A 12699-nucleotide genomic window follows, 5' to 3' on the forward strand; every position below is an offset into this window, starting at 1 on the left:
CTGTAAAAAAGTGTGACTGTCGGTATTACGAGCTCATTACTGCTATTACAACATTGGTTCTGTTGCTGCTGTGTTGTGCAATATACTTATAAAAGTACAAAAAAAATGACCGTGTGGTCAAAGAGAGCAACGTTTTCCTTTCCAATTTCTCATACACTACAAACCATTAATAAAATGTAAAAAAATAATAAAAATAAATTATATATATATATATATATATATATATATATATATATATATATATATATATATATATATATATATATATATATATATATATATATATATATATATATACACACTATATTGCCAAAAGTATTTGGCCACCTGCCTTGGGAGCATAGAATTGTCCAAAATGTTTTGGTATCCTGGAGCATTCAAAGTTTCTTTAATTGGAACTAAGGGGCCAAGCCCAACTCCTGAAAAACAACCCCACACCATAATTCCTCCTCCACCAAATTTCACACTCGGCACAATGCAATGTAGCGTTCTCCTGTCAACCTCCAAACCCAGACTCGTCCATCAGATTGCCAGATGGAAAATCAATCAATCAATCAATGTTTATTTATATAGCCCTAAATCACAAGTGTCTCAAAGGGCTGCACAAGCCACAACGACATCCTCGGTACAGAGTGATTCATCACTCCAGAGAAGGCGTATCCACTGCTCTAGAGTCCAGTGGCGATGTGCTTTACACCACTGCATCAGACGCTTTGCATTGTACTTGGTGATGTATAGCTTAGATGGAGCTGCAAAACTGGTTTCTCTGTCGTGGCCGCGTGTCGTCAGTTACATTGACAATTGTTATCTGAACTGGTCTCTTAAAGGCAACAGCAGAAGTCACACTGATTTGCAGGTGTGTAATTTGTTGTGAGTTCATGCACTGTGTTGGTTTTGTTCTTTGAACAAAGTGACGTTCATGCACGGTTCATTTTGTGCACCAGTAAAAAAACATAACTTGGTCTTGAATTTGAAAAAAAACTATTTTTTTTGTTCACTAAAGAAGGGTTTGGTGAATGCGCATATGAAACTGGTGGGGTTCGGTACCTCGAACAAAGTTAAGAACCACTGATCTAACGTTCGAACTGGAAAACTGTTATTTTTAAAAAATATTAGCTCATTTTGGAATTTCATGCCTGCAACATGTTTCAAAAAAGCTGGTACAAGTGACAAAAAAGACTGAGAAAGTTGAGGAATGCTCATCAAACACTTATTTGGAACATCCCACAGGTGAGCAGGCTAATTGGGAACATGTGGGTGCCATGATTGGGTATAAAAGCAGGTTCCATGAAATGCTCAGTCATTCACAAACAAGAATAGGGCGAGGATCACCACTTTGTGAACAAATGTGTGGGCAAATTGTTTGAGAACAACATTTCTCAACCAGTTATTGCAAAGAATTTAGGGATTTCACCATCTACGGTCTGTAATATCATCAAAATGTTCAGAGAATCTGGAGAAATCACTGCACGTAAGCAGCAAGGCTGAAAACCAACATTAAATGCCCGTGACCTTCGATCCCTTTGGATGCATTAAAAAGCGACATCAGTGTGTAAAGGATATCACCACATGGGCTCAGGAACACTTCAGAAAACCACTATCAGTAACTACAGTTTGTCGCTACATCTGTAAGTGCAAGTTAAAACTCTACTATGCAAAGCGAAAGCCATTTATCAACAACACCCAGAAACGCCGCCGGCTTCGCTGGGCCCGAGCTCAACTAAGATGGACTGATGCAAAGTGGAAAAGTGTTCTGTGGTCTGAAGAGTCCACATTTCAAATTGTTTTTGGAAACTGTGGACGTCGTGTCCTCCGGACCAAAGAGGAAAAGAACCATCCGAACTGTTGAACAACTTAAGCTGTACATCAAGCAAGAATGGGAATGAATTCCACCTGAAAAGCTTCAAAAAATGGTCTCCTCAGCTCTCAAACGTATACTGAGTGTTGTTAAAAAGAAAGGCCATGTAACACAGTGGTAAAAATGCCCCTGTGCCAACTTTTTTGCAATGTGTTGCTGCCATTAAATTCTAAGTTAATGATTATTCGCAAAAAAAAAAAAGTTTCTCAGTTCGGACATTAAATATCTTGTCTTTGCAATTTATTCATTTGAATATAAGTTGAAAAGGATTTGCAAGTCATTGTATTCTGTTGTTGTTAACGAATTACACAACGTGCCAACTTAACTGGTTTTGGGTTTTGTAATACACAACAGGGTTAGCCTCTTCAATTATCGCCCGCTTCCTATAAACGCCTTGCCGCTTTTGTGGTTTAGGTAAATAAAAGTCCTGACCGTAATCAGAGCATTTATGGCAGATTAAAAAATCCCCAGACATCATCCCGGTAAATTCCCCTGGGGCTAAAATTAGTACAGCAGTAACTCGGGATACAAGTGCCTCGTCCTACGCGTTTTTCAAGATACAAGTTGTCTCTCAACTGATTGTTATGCATTAGGTTGTGAGCAAAAATTTGGGTTACAAGCCTCTCCACCACGAGTTGGCGTAACGAATACCACAGTAAACTCATAAAATCCCTACATCTCATTATTCAGTCTTATTTGCAAGCAATAGCTTATAGTTAGAGATCTCCAGACAAAACTTTATTTTCCAACCATGGGAAGGAAGAAAGTGAGTGTAAAGGAAAGTGCTAAGAAAAACGAGCGGATAATATTTAAATTACAGAAATAATCAAAAACGTGGCTATAGCAGACTTGGCGAAACAGCTGGAGTGTGGAGCTGCTAGTCTGCACCATACTGAAGCAAGATGAATCCAACGCCAGCCAAGACGCTAAAATAACATCTAAATGGCAGTCAGTTAGCCATGAAATAATGGAGAAGCTGCTGATGGTGTGCTTGGAGACGCATCTTGAAGAAGATTACATAAAAGTCTGCTTCCCAAGGTAAATGCTGGAAAGTATTACATTACTTCCTGAAACTACTGTTGTCGTTTGTAGTACATTCTATTTTTATACAAAATGTCTTATCTAAGATTGTCTTTTTAAAAGGTACCTTAAAATTGTGCTGTTTTAGGGTGGCCAAGCACAGATTGTATTGATTTCAAATACTGTAATTTCAGTGGGTGACGCTGTTTTGCAATACAAGGTTTTTGAGTTACGAGCTGCGTCAAAGAACCAATAAAAATGGTATCCCCAGGTAGTACAGTATAATAAGGAACAATCCAAGGTGTCCGTGGCAGAATTAAAACAGCCAACCTCTACAAACAAGGATTTTTTACGTGAAAACAAATTAATGTACTGTAGCCTCCAGGAAAAGTCACTCAAAGTCAGACACTCTTTTTAACTTTTATTACCAATCTTTTGCTAACAACTGGCCCAAACTCTACAAGTATTGCCTCCGTCACATACGTCCATCACAGTGCTTCACTCCCAGACACATAACACTTCCTCATTCTCCACCAATTCACTTTCAGGCACAAATGTAGTGTTTGCAATCATGGGAACAATGAATATCAAAAACAGACAAACAAAAAACATTACCACCAGCAGGTCATTAAAGAGTATAAATGGATATATAAAGCCTATTATTTGCGCACCTGGCCCAACTTGTAGTGATCCACTGAACATTTAGCCGGCAAAAAAAGTATTTGACCACCGGAACAGCGCTGCCGGAACCGGATATTGTGATGACCTATGCACTATCTGCACGGGATTACATGCTGCGTCCGATGCGGACGTATTTTAATATATCCCCACGGAGAGCAATCTACAAAATGTGCCATTATTAAGAGGACAGTGATGGCTTTTAAGGAGAAAAAGTGCAGTTGGAGCAGCAGCGCGAAGCATGCTCGAGGGACACAAGTAGAGTCTCTAAACAAGAGTAAAGTCCACAATAAAGCCATAAAAAGATGCAAAATTTGTTGCTAGTTGTTTTTAATAAAGAAATAGTCACTAAAATTCTACAAGCACTTGAAAAATTACCAACAAAGTGAATTGTACAATAAGCAGCAACAATTGAACATAGAGCAAAACGATATAATATAAAAATATGTGTTAATTCTAATTAATGAGACAGATTTGTTTTTCAATGTATGCACCGATTTTCCAGACTATAAGGCAAACTTAAAATCCTTTTTTTCCCTCAAAACTCAACAGTGCGTCTTATAACCCGGTGCGCCTGATGTAAGGAATAAGTTTGGTTGAGCTTACCCACCTCGAAGCTATTTTATTTGGTAAAGGGTGTAATGATAAGTGTGACCAATAGATGGAAGTCAAACATATGAGATAAGTGTACGCTGCACTATGATGGCAATATGTCTCAAGTAAACAACACCAACATTTTAAATGTTCCATTGAAAATATATAACATTACACACGGCGCTCAAAAATCTATCAAAAGTACGACTTTGGTAAGCTATGAAGTTATGTTAAAGTTAAAGTACAAATTATTGTCACACACACACTAGGTGTGGTGAAATTTGTCCTTTTTGGTGATTTAACCCCCAATTCCAACCCTTGATGCTGAGTGCCAAGCAGGGAGGTAACGGGTCCCATTTTTATAGTCTTTGGTATGACTCGGCCGGGGTTTGAACTCACAACCTACCGATCTCAGGGCGGACACTCTAACCACTAGGCCACTGAGCTGGATTGGATTGTTGGCGTATTAAACACACGAGTATTATTATGGTGTGTGTATAAGGTAAGACATTATCTGGCGTTTTGTTTCGCAATATTATGCAAAAGCAACTTTTCTTACCATCTGGTACCTGCTGATCTGTATTTGGGATCTGTATAAGTCCTGAAAAAAAATTGCGCGCGTCCACACCGACGCCATAGTCAATAAGCTTCTTCTTTTTCTCTATTTTCCTGTTACATGACAATAATCCTCCGATGTTGCCATTTCTAATATAAAGTAGTATAAAGTTCTTACTTAGATCTGTCAGTAAACTCGCCATGAAAGCGCTAAAACATACCGGTGTAGTGAGTTTACATTATTCACCCAAGGAACTTTAGTTATTAGAGTTCTGGTCAGACGGTTTTTCACGAGACACATTTCCAGTGTTGTTGTTTCCGGATAAGGAGATGCTGCTCCGTTATTGATTAAAGTAAAGTCTGAATGTCATTAAAACAGTTAGCTCCATATTTTGACACTTCTTCCACTCCCGTCCTTGCACGCTACACCGCTACAACAAATTGACGAGGAGAAGACGCTGTCGAAGGTGAGCCAAAGACGCTGTCGAAGGTGAGCCACGTAAATAAGACCGCCCACAAAACGGCGCATCCGGAAGCAACTGTCAGAAAGCGGCTTGAAGATGATCTATAAAACAATCTGTGCAACATTTTGACCAAAGAACCACCATCACATGTTATGTAGACCACAAGGAAGTGTTTCCAAGGAAGTGGGCCTAATATATGAAAAAAGATTTAAAAAATAGACCATTCATCGGCAGTGCGCCTTATAATCCGGTGCGCCCTATGGTCCGGAAAATACGATATACATGTTTTAAGGATTTTTAAAGAAAATCATAACATAGCAAATCATATGATGACGTCATGATGACCACACCGCTAACCACGCCCCCACCGCCACAGGTATCTTAACAACCTGCTGTAGGGGAAACCCTGTAATCTAATAGGCATGTTAGTAGTGTCCCATCATTGCCTTTCTAAACATCAACACATGCAACGCGCCATGTTAAGAGTCTTGGAGCAGACGAGGTACGTGTTTAAGACGTCTCTAAAACCACTAAATGAGACAGCACATCCTGTCTACAAACTATACTACTTTTTTACAACGTTGGCAACTGGTAAAAGTAGATATATTAAACAGGCTGCCCAATCACCGCCTCCTTTTCGTTCTGCCAACAAGTCTGCTCAATTTTTTATTGTTTGGCATGAAGAAAACAATGCCTCCTTTCAGGACGGTCTCATTAGGAAGGACACAGAAGCAGACAGACAAAGGACGTCATATGGACAAAAGGTCAAATGGGGCTAAAAAGAAAAAGAAAAAAGAGAAAAGAAAAAAACATTTGGGACATGATGTCTGACCATTTCCATCAAGATGCAGGTGAACAAATACTACTCCCTGATGGTCAACTGACATTTCACCAAGCATTTGTAATATAGCTCTTCTTCTCTAGGGACAGTAGTAGGGATGTAACGATAAACGGTAAAACTCCCGACAGTTAGTACAACTGTTTTAAATTAAAATGGTCGAAAATCAGTGCAATCAAATAACTACACTTTCACGGACAGACTGGCACTAGCTCGCTAGCTTAAATGCTAACATGAAAACAAGAGACATTATTTTTCCCTATTAAGAAATGACCAACGTATACACCATTAACACATTGTTGTCTGAGCAACTAACAGGGTATTTGCAGGTTTCAACATCCATCTTCTTCCGCTTATCCGAGGTCGGGTCGCGGGGGCAGCAGCTTAAGCAGGGAAGCCCAGACTTCCCTCTCCCCAGCCACTTCGTCCAGCTCCTCCCGGGGGATCCCGAGGCGTTCCCAGGCCAGCCGGGAGACAGTCTTCCCAACGTGTCCTGGGTCTTCCCCGTGGCCTCCTACCGGTCGGACGTGCCCTAAACACCTCCCTAGGGAGGCGTTCGGGTGGCATCCTGACCAGATGCCCGAACCACCTCATCTGGCTCCTCTCGATGTGGAGGAGCAGCGGCTTTACTTTGAGCTCCCCCCGGATGGCAGAGCTTCTCACCCTATCTCTAAGGGAGAGCCCCGCCACCCGGCGGAGGAAACTCATTTCGGCCGCTTGTACCCGTGATCTTGTCCTTTCGGTCATAACCCAAAGCTCATGACCATAGGTGAGGATGGGAACGTAGTTCGACCGGTAAATTGAGAGCTTTGCCTTCCGGCTCAGCTCCTTCTTCACCACAACGGATCGATACAGCGTCCGCATTACTGAAGACACCGCACCGATCCGCCTGTCGATCTCACGATCCACTCTTCCCTCACTCGTGAACAAGACTCCGAGGTACTTGAACTCCTCCACTTGGGGCAGGGTCTCCTCCGCAACCCGGAGATGGCACTCCACCCTTTTCCGGGCGAGAACCATGGATTCGGACTTGGAGGTGCTGATTCTCATCCCAGTCGCTTCACACTCATGTCAAATTTAAAACTTTTTTAAGACCATCTTGTAAATAATTTAAGATCATTTCACATGCATACGGACAAAAAATATGACAAAGTAAAATCCGAGGTCCAGAATGAATTTTAAGTATATTAATTAATTCACTGCTCTTTCACATTGTAAAACAAAATGGTTAAACTAACTAAATACACCAGGAGCTTCTCTAGTGTGAACTAATTGAAAAAAATATTAGCAAACATCGTAACAGCCAATTTTCAGATTTGCCATAGTTGTGTTTTCTTGCAAAAGGTGCAGTGTGCTCATCAACATCAGCAATGGTAGAGGAAAGCACAACAATATATTGCCTGTGAAAGAGACATTTAGCAGCTCTGCTAAAGCTAAATGGTTAACATTGGTAATGGTTTTTTCAGCTGTCAGAATTGAGCAAACTGATAAAAACATCTACACTACTACTGTAGCTGCACAAAGTTGTGAAAAACAGAGTGCAGACAGAGTGAGTGTCTAAAAAGAAAGAAGGTAATTATGGCTTGCAAGCCTCAAACAGAATTTGGATGTGAATAATGTGGATAACATTCAAATGTGCTCAGCTCATTTTGTATTTGTACCTGTTTTTTGTGACTTTTTTGAAAACATACTGCTAATACACAAGGATTAGTTTTTATTTTAGGCATGACAAGAGGACATTCACAAATCTCCATTGCTTTCCTCGCCCCACAATAAGATGAGTGTAAACACTAAACAAGCAACCACTTTTAATGTCGGTTGCTATATAAACTTGGGAGAAATGAATAGGCATGAGAAGCTGACCTGAAATTATTGGAACAAATAATAGAAATAAGAGAATTATGTTTTTTTTATTAAAAATGTTTATATAGTTTTACTGCTGAGTACACTACTACCACAGAGAAATGAGATTGTGCTTACTGTATGCAATATTATCATTTCACTACTAAACATCTCATATTGATCTCCTTCTGCAATTGGCGCCACTTAACCCACATAACACTCCCTTGGGAGGGTTTATCTTCGTAAAGTTGTACAAGTGTTTGTGGCGTTTCAGCATCTTTTGACACTGACTTATCCCGGATTTTTGACTTTTCCATTATCATTCCATTCACTTTCACCGCCATGTTTACAAACGCTTCCCTCCTCGATGGCTCCAAACGTTTTTATACGTTTCCATCCACCGGCTTCAACCATGCATTAAATCGATCGTTCAGCAGACACAAGTCGTTGAACTTTTACTTACCCATCTTATGCAGGTAATTTGGCTTTGCTGTGGGCTTTCGTTTAGTTTTCTCCGCTGCTACGCTAACTAAGCTGTCAACACACAGCAATAACTGGTGGTGTTCGATACATTCTGACCGGGCAGCACAGTTAGTTCCACTGTGTAGTTACGTTATAGCGTCCTCAAAAATCGAAAAATTTCAAAGCGAGACTGAAGTTTATGCATGTTTTAAATAAAAGTAACATCAATAGATTAAGACCTTTCAAAATCATATTTAAGACCTTTTATGAGATTTTAGGAGAATTTTAGACATTTTAAGGCCTTAAATTCAAACTATTGGATTTAAGACTTTTTAAAACCTGGCGGATACCCTGAACTAAGCTAGCTATTCAATTGTGCACATTGAACCTACAAGCTGTGCACTTAGGACAGAGTCATTCTATACTCTGAAGAATTGCTTGGATTTACATGACGTCACATTCGGCTCATGTCCGACACATTAAATATGCGTGGTGGTCAAGCCAGCGTCTGTTCTCAATTGGTACTAAGTACCATTTAGCCTTTCTCAAAGAAAAGTGCCCTATTTTTGCGCTGTTTTCGGCTGTACGAACCGTTTAAATGGCGAAATGGATAAACCTTTATTTAGAGTTCCTCGAGAGGTAATAAAGAAGAGCGGAAGAGTGCAAGATTTTAGGAAACGACGACGAGAAAAACGGCACGCACTCCTGTCCAAGGGAGCAAAGTCGAAGAATGCACAGGTTAGCAGTGATCCCTTTGTTAAAAGTTTATTTTATATAATTTTAACGTTTATTATTTCCCATTTAAGTATTATCTTGATACAATTTGTATTTCTTAAACACATTTTTGTTACGAGTGCTTTGTAAAGCACCAACTTGGCGAGTTTAAATAAGATATCAAATGTAAGCAAAACCTAAGAATTAAGCAAAAACACGCTACTCGTAAACGGTACGTGCAATAAGGCAACACGACTGTAGACACCAAGTTAAATCATGAAATGCAACCCTACCTGTGAAAAAACAATGCATATTTATCCAGGAGAGTCCTGATAACAATTTATTTGACCCAGCCCCACACAAAGAAGTTGTAGACCTCCGTGCTTTTCCAAGTTTTCATCGGTTTTGTTTAGAACGACGTCTAGAGCACAAAATAGTTTGATGTCTGGGAACTCCGACAGATAATCCTTGATATCACTCAACAAATCTTTTTTTGCTAAAGTATAGGGATTTATTCCATTGCATAGTTAGATTTTTTGCTCGTATCTGCTTTTTGCAGGAAGATCTAGGCCCCTTGTGTATTCAGTTTGCACGCTGCTTGCTGCACAACAGCAATCTTGACTTGGTTGACCACCACTGGTTCCACTTCCGGGAAGAAGTCACGTGACGAAATACAAGCAATATGAGATGGAGTTGTTTTAACGGTGCTTTGAAGGACTGCTAAACAGAGTAGCACTCCTGCCAGAAATAATAAATAGTAATAATAATGGATTGTATTTGTCACGCACTTTTCATTTAAATAAATCTTTAAGTGCTACGGTACAAACCAATACTTAACACTATAAAAACAGATAAAATACTTAGACTAAAACACTATCAGTGAAGCACAAAAAACAAAAAACATTCAAAGTAGTGGGTTTTCTACTTTTCTTATATTAGCTATCTAAAAATAACTGTCAAAAGTTTTACATGTGTGCATTGAAGTATTTTTTAGGGCAGGGGTCAGCAACCCAAAATGTTGAAAGAGCCATATTGGACCAAAAATACAAAAAACTAATCTGTCTGGAGCCGCAAAAAATGAAAAGCTGTATGTAAGTGTTATAATGAAGGCAACACTTGATGTAAGTGTCAATATTAGCTATATTAGCCTACTATCAAAATGACTATGTGTCGCAGGCTGAAGCAAATCTTCGTTGACAGAAATGTTGAAATGTATTATTTATTCTACACATTTTTACACCATTAGTAAATCAGAGGCTACTCAGAAGGAGAGATAACTCCTGTAAATTACTGGCTTTTAATGGCCAAAGGTATAGATACTGTATGTATGTCCAAGTTAAAGGAAACGGCAGGCTGTCTTCTTTTAATAGATTTCTTACAATCTTTGGCAAGTTAGGTAACGTTTGCTGTGGTCTGGAACGACATGGCACACAAAAAAAATATCAGAAATGCAGCCAATATTACATACAGATAATGTGTCATGAGGCATGCAAAACTAAATTATATACAAAGAGGATAAAAGTAAAGGATATTAAATGAGCTCAAATATACCTACAAATGAGGCATAATGATGCAATACGTCCATACAGCTAGCCTAAATAGCATGTTAGCATTGATTACCTTGCCTGATTAGCTCTATAACAAGTCAATAACATCAACAAAGTGCACTTTTGTGCATTCACGCACACCATGAAACTTTTGGTGGACAAAATGAGACAAAGAAGAAGTGGAAGATTTTACATGTAAACAAACTGTTGCGTCACAGTCCACACTATGGTGAGTTGAAAAACCGCCAAAATTGGTAGGACAAAACGATGTTCACCAAATACTCTCATCAGTGAAGCATACACACAAACATATTAAACAGTGGGCTTTCTAACAATTGGGAAGGTTGGTGTCATGTTTGTCCTCAAACAACGAACATACTAAAACAAAAAAAAAAGTATCCCCCCCATCTCTTTCCATTTTCAATCCTTTTTTAAAAATGCTCCAGGGAGCCACTAGGGCAGCATTAAAGAGCCGCAGGTTGCTGACACCCGCACTAAGGTAATTTAGTGTTGCCAATCAACCTATCTCCAGGTGCCATCATTACTGTGATAATAATAATAACAGTAATAATTCTGGTCACGATAACTATTGCATGAAATGTTCATTTTGTTACAGTATATTTCTAGACAGTAGTATAGATTTACCATCTATGGAAAACAAGTCAACACACATTACAGTCTAAATAACTGGCAGCACAAGTGAGCATGATAAATGTGTCTCGACGATAGGTGACCATGGTGCAAAAGTGCCACGGTTCACTGAGGAGAATCATCAATTCCGACATTTACTGTGACATGCTGATGCAGATCATGACTGCAAAGTGGACAACATACTGTGGTGTGTGTGTGTGTGTGTGTGTGTGTGTGTGTGTGTGTGTGTGTGTGTGTGTGTGTGTGTGTGTGTGTGTGTGTGTGTGTGTGTGTGTGTGTGTGTGAATACTTGGGAGATCTGACAGCATCTGCCGTGTCATTTAGCCACTTTCACACTTGCAAACATTCTCAGCGGTGACACTTTTTTTTTCTTCTTCTCAGTGGACTGACTCTGTTGCGTCACTCAAAAGAGCATTTGATTTATGAACAGACCTTTAATAGAAACACCTGTAAAACCATCTGATTTATGCATATGGCAAACACATATGCAAAATATAAGAAGATGTAATTGTAAAGGTTCCGGCATTAACTGTTTGCAGATTTAAGCAAGAAAGACTTTACAGATTTCCACTGAGCTGAGTAGACATTTAGAGTATGGACTAAATTAGGGAATATTGTGTTTTGAACTTTTGTTAACTCTCTAATAGTAGGATGGGCACATTTTGACAGTCATTGGTTCCTTTGTGACTAATGCATGAATCCTAATGACAAAATATCAAAATTAGAATTGTTTGGCCATGGAAGAGATCTGGCCTCAGAGCTATTTTAGTTACAAACGGTAATTTAAATCACTGACATCTCGTGTAATACAAAGATGCATGGAAAATTAGAATCTAATGCAGGACTTAAAGTTAAACAAGGTTCAACAATTATTGGTAACAACAGACTTGAGAACAAATGTGGCTTGCATGGCTTACCCCTTGGTTTCCATTAAATGTTATCAATGGTTGTGATGACAGGACCTGAAATCACACAGAGATAAAAGAGAAATTATCAAAATGTTAAATCATGAATGCTGATTACAGTAGATGTTTTGCAATCCATTGAGTTTCTCTTTTCTTAGTTGGAAAAAAGGAAATGTGACAAATATTTTTTTCTAAACAGATTTACAGAGAAATTCACAGAAATGAAACTGCGTTCACAGTAAATCTAAAGCGACTGTTTCAAACTGGTTTCTACATGGAAATAAACATTAATGAGTACTATGTATCCCACCAGACATCTTCAAATTGTCATGATACTGTACAGCAGGACTATTCAACTCAACTGTTTGATTGATTGATTGAGACTTTTATTAGTAGGTTGCACAGTGAAGTACATATTCCATACAATTGACCACTAAATGTTAACACCCGAATAAGTTTTTCAACTTGTTTAAGTTGGGGTCCACTTAAATTGATTCATGATACAGATATATACTATCATATATACTATCATCATAATACAGTCATCACACAAGATAATCACATTGAATTA

The 12699-nt window shown here is 39.0% G+C and overlaps 1 protein-coding gene across 2 annotated transcripts in view; it reads right to left on the reverse strand.

Moving 5' to 3' along the window:
• The window catches only part of ell (elongation factor RNA polymerase II), a 99391-nt gene that overhangs the window by 46211 nt on the left and 40481 nt on the right, over positions 1-12699 (reverse strand). For both annotated transcript variants that reach the window (XM_062039300.1, XM_062039299.1), the window contains exon 2: positions 12141-12185. In XM_062039300.1, the coding sequence (XP_061895284.1) occupies positions 12141-12185 (45 nt within the window). The remainder of the gene's footprint in view (positions 1-12140; positions 12186-12699) is intronic.

This window comes from Entelurus aequoreus, linkage group LG27 (assembly GCF_033978785.1).
Source record: "Entelurus aequoreus isolate RoL-2023_Sb linkage group LG27, RoL_Eaeq_v1.1, whole genome shotgun sequence".
Lineage (NCBI taxonomy): Eukaryota > Metazoa > Chordata > Actinopteri > Syngnathiformes > Syngnathidae > Entelurus > Entelurus aequoreus.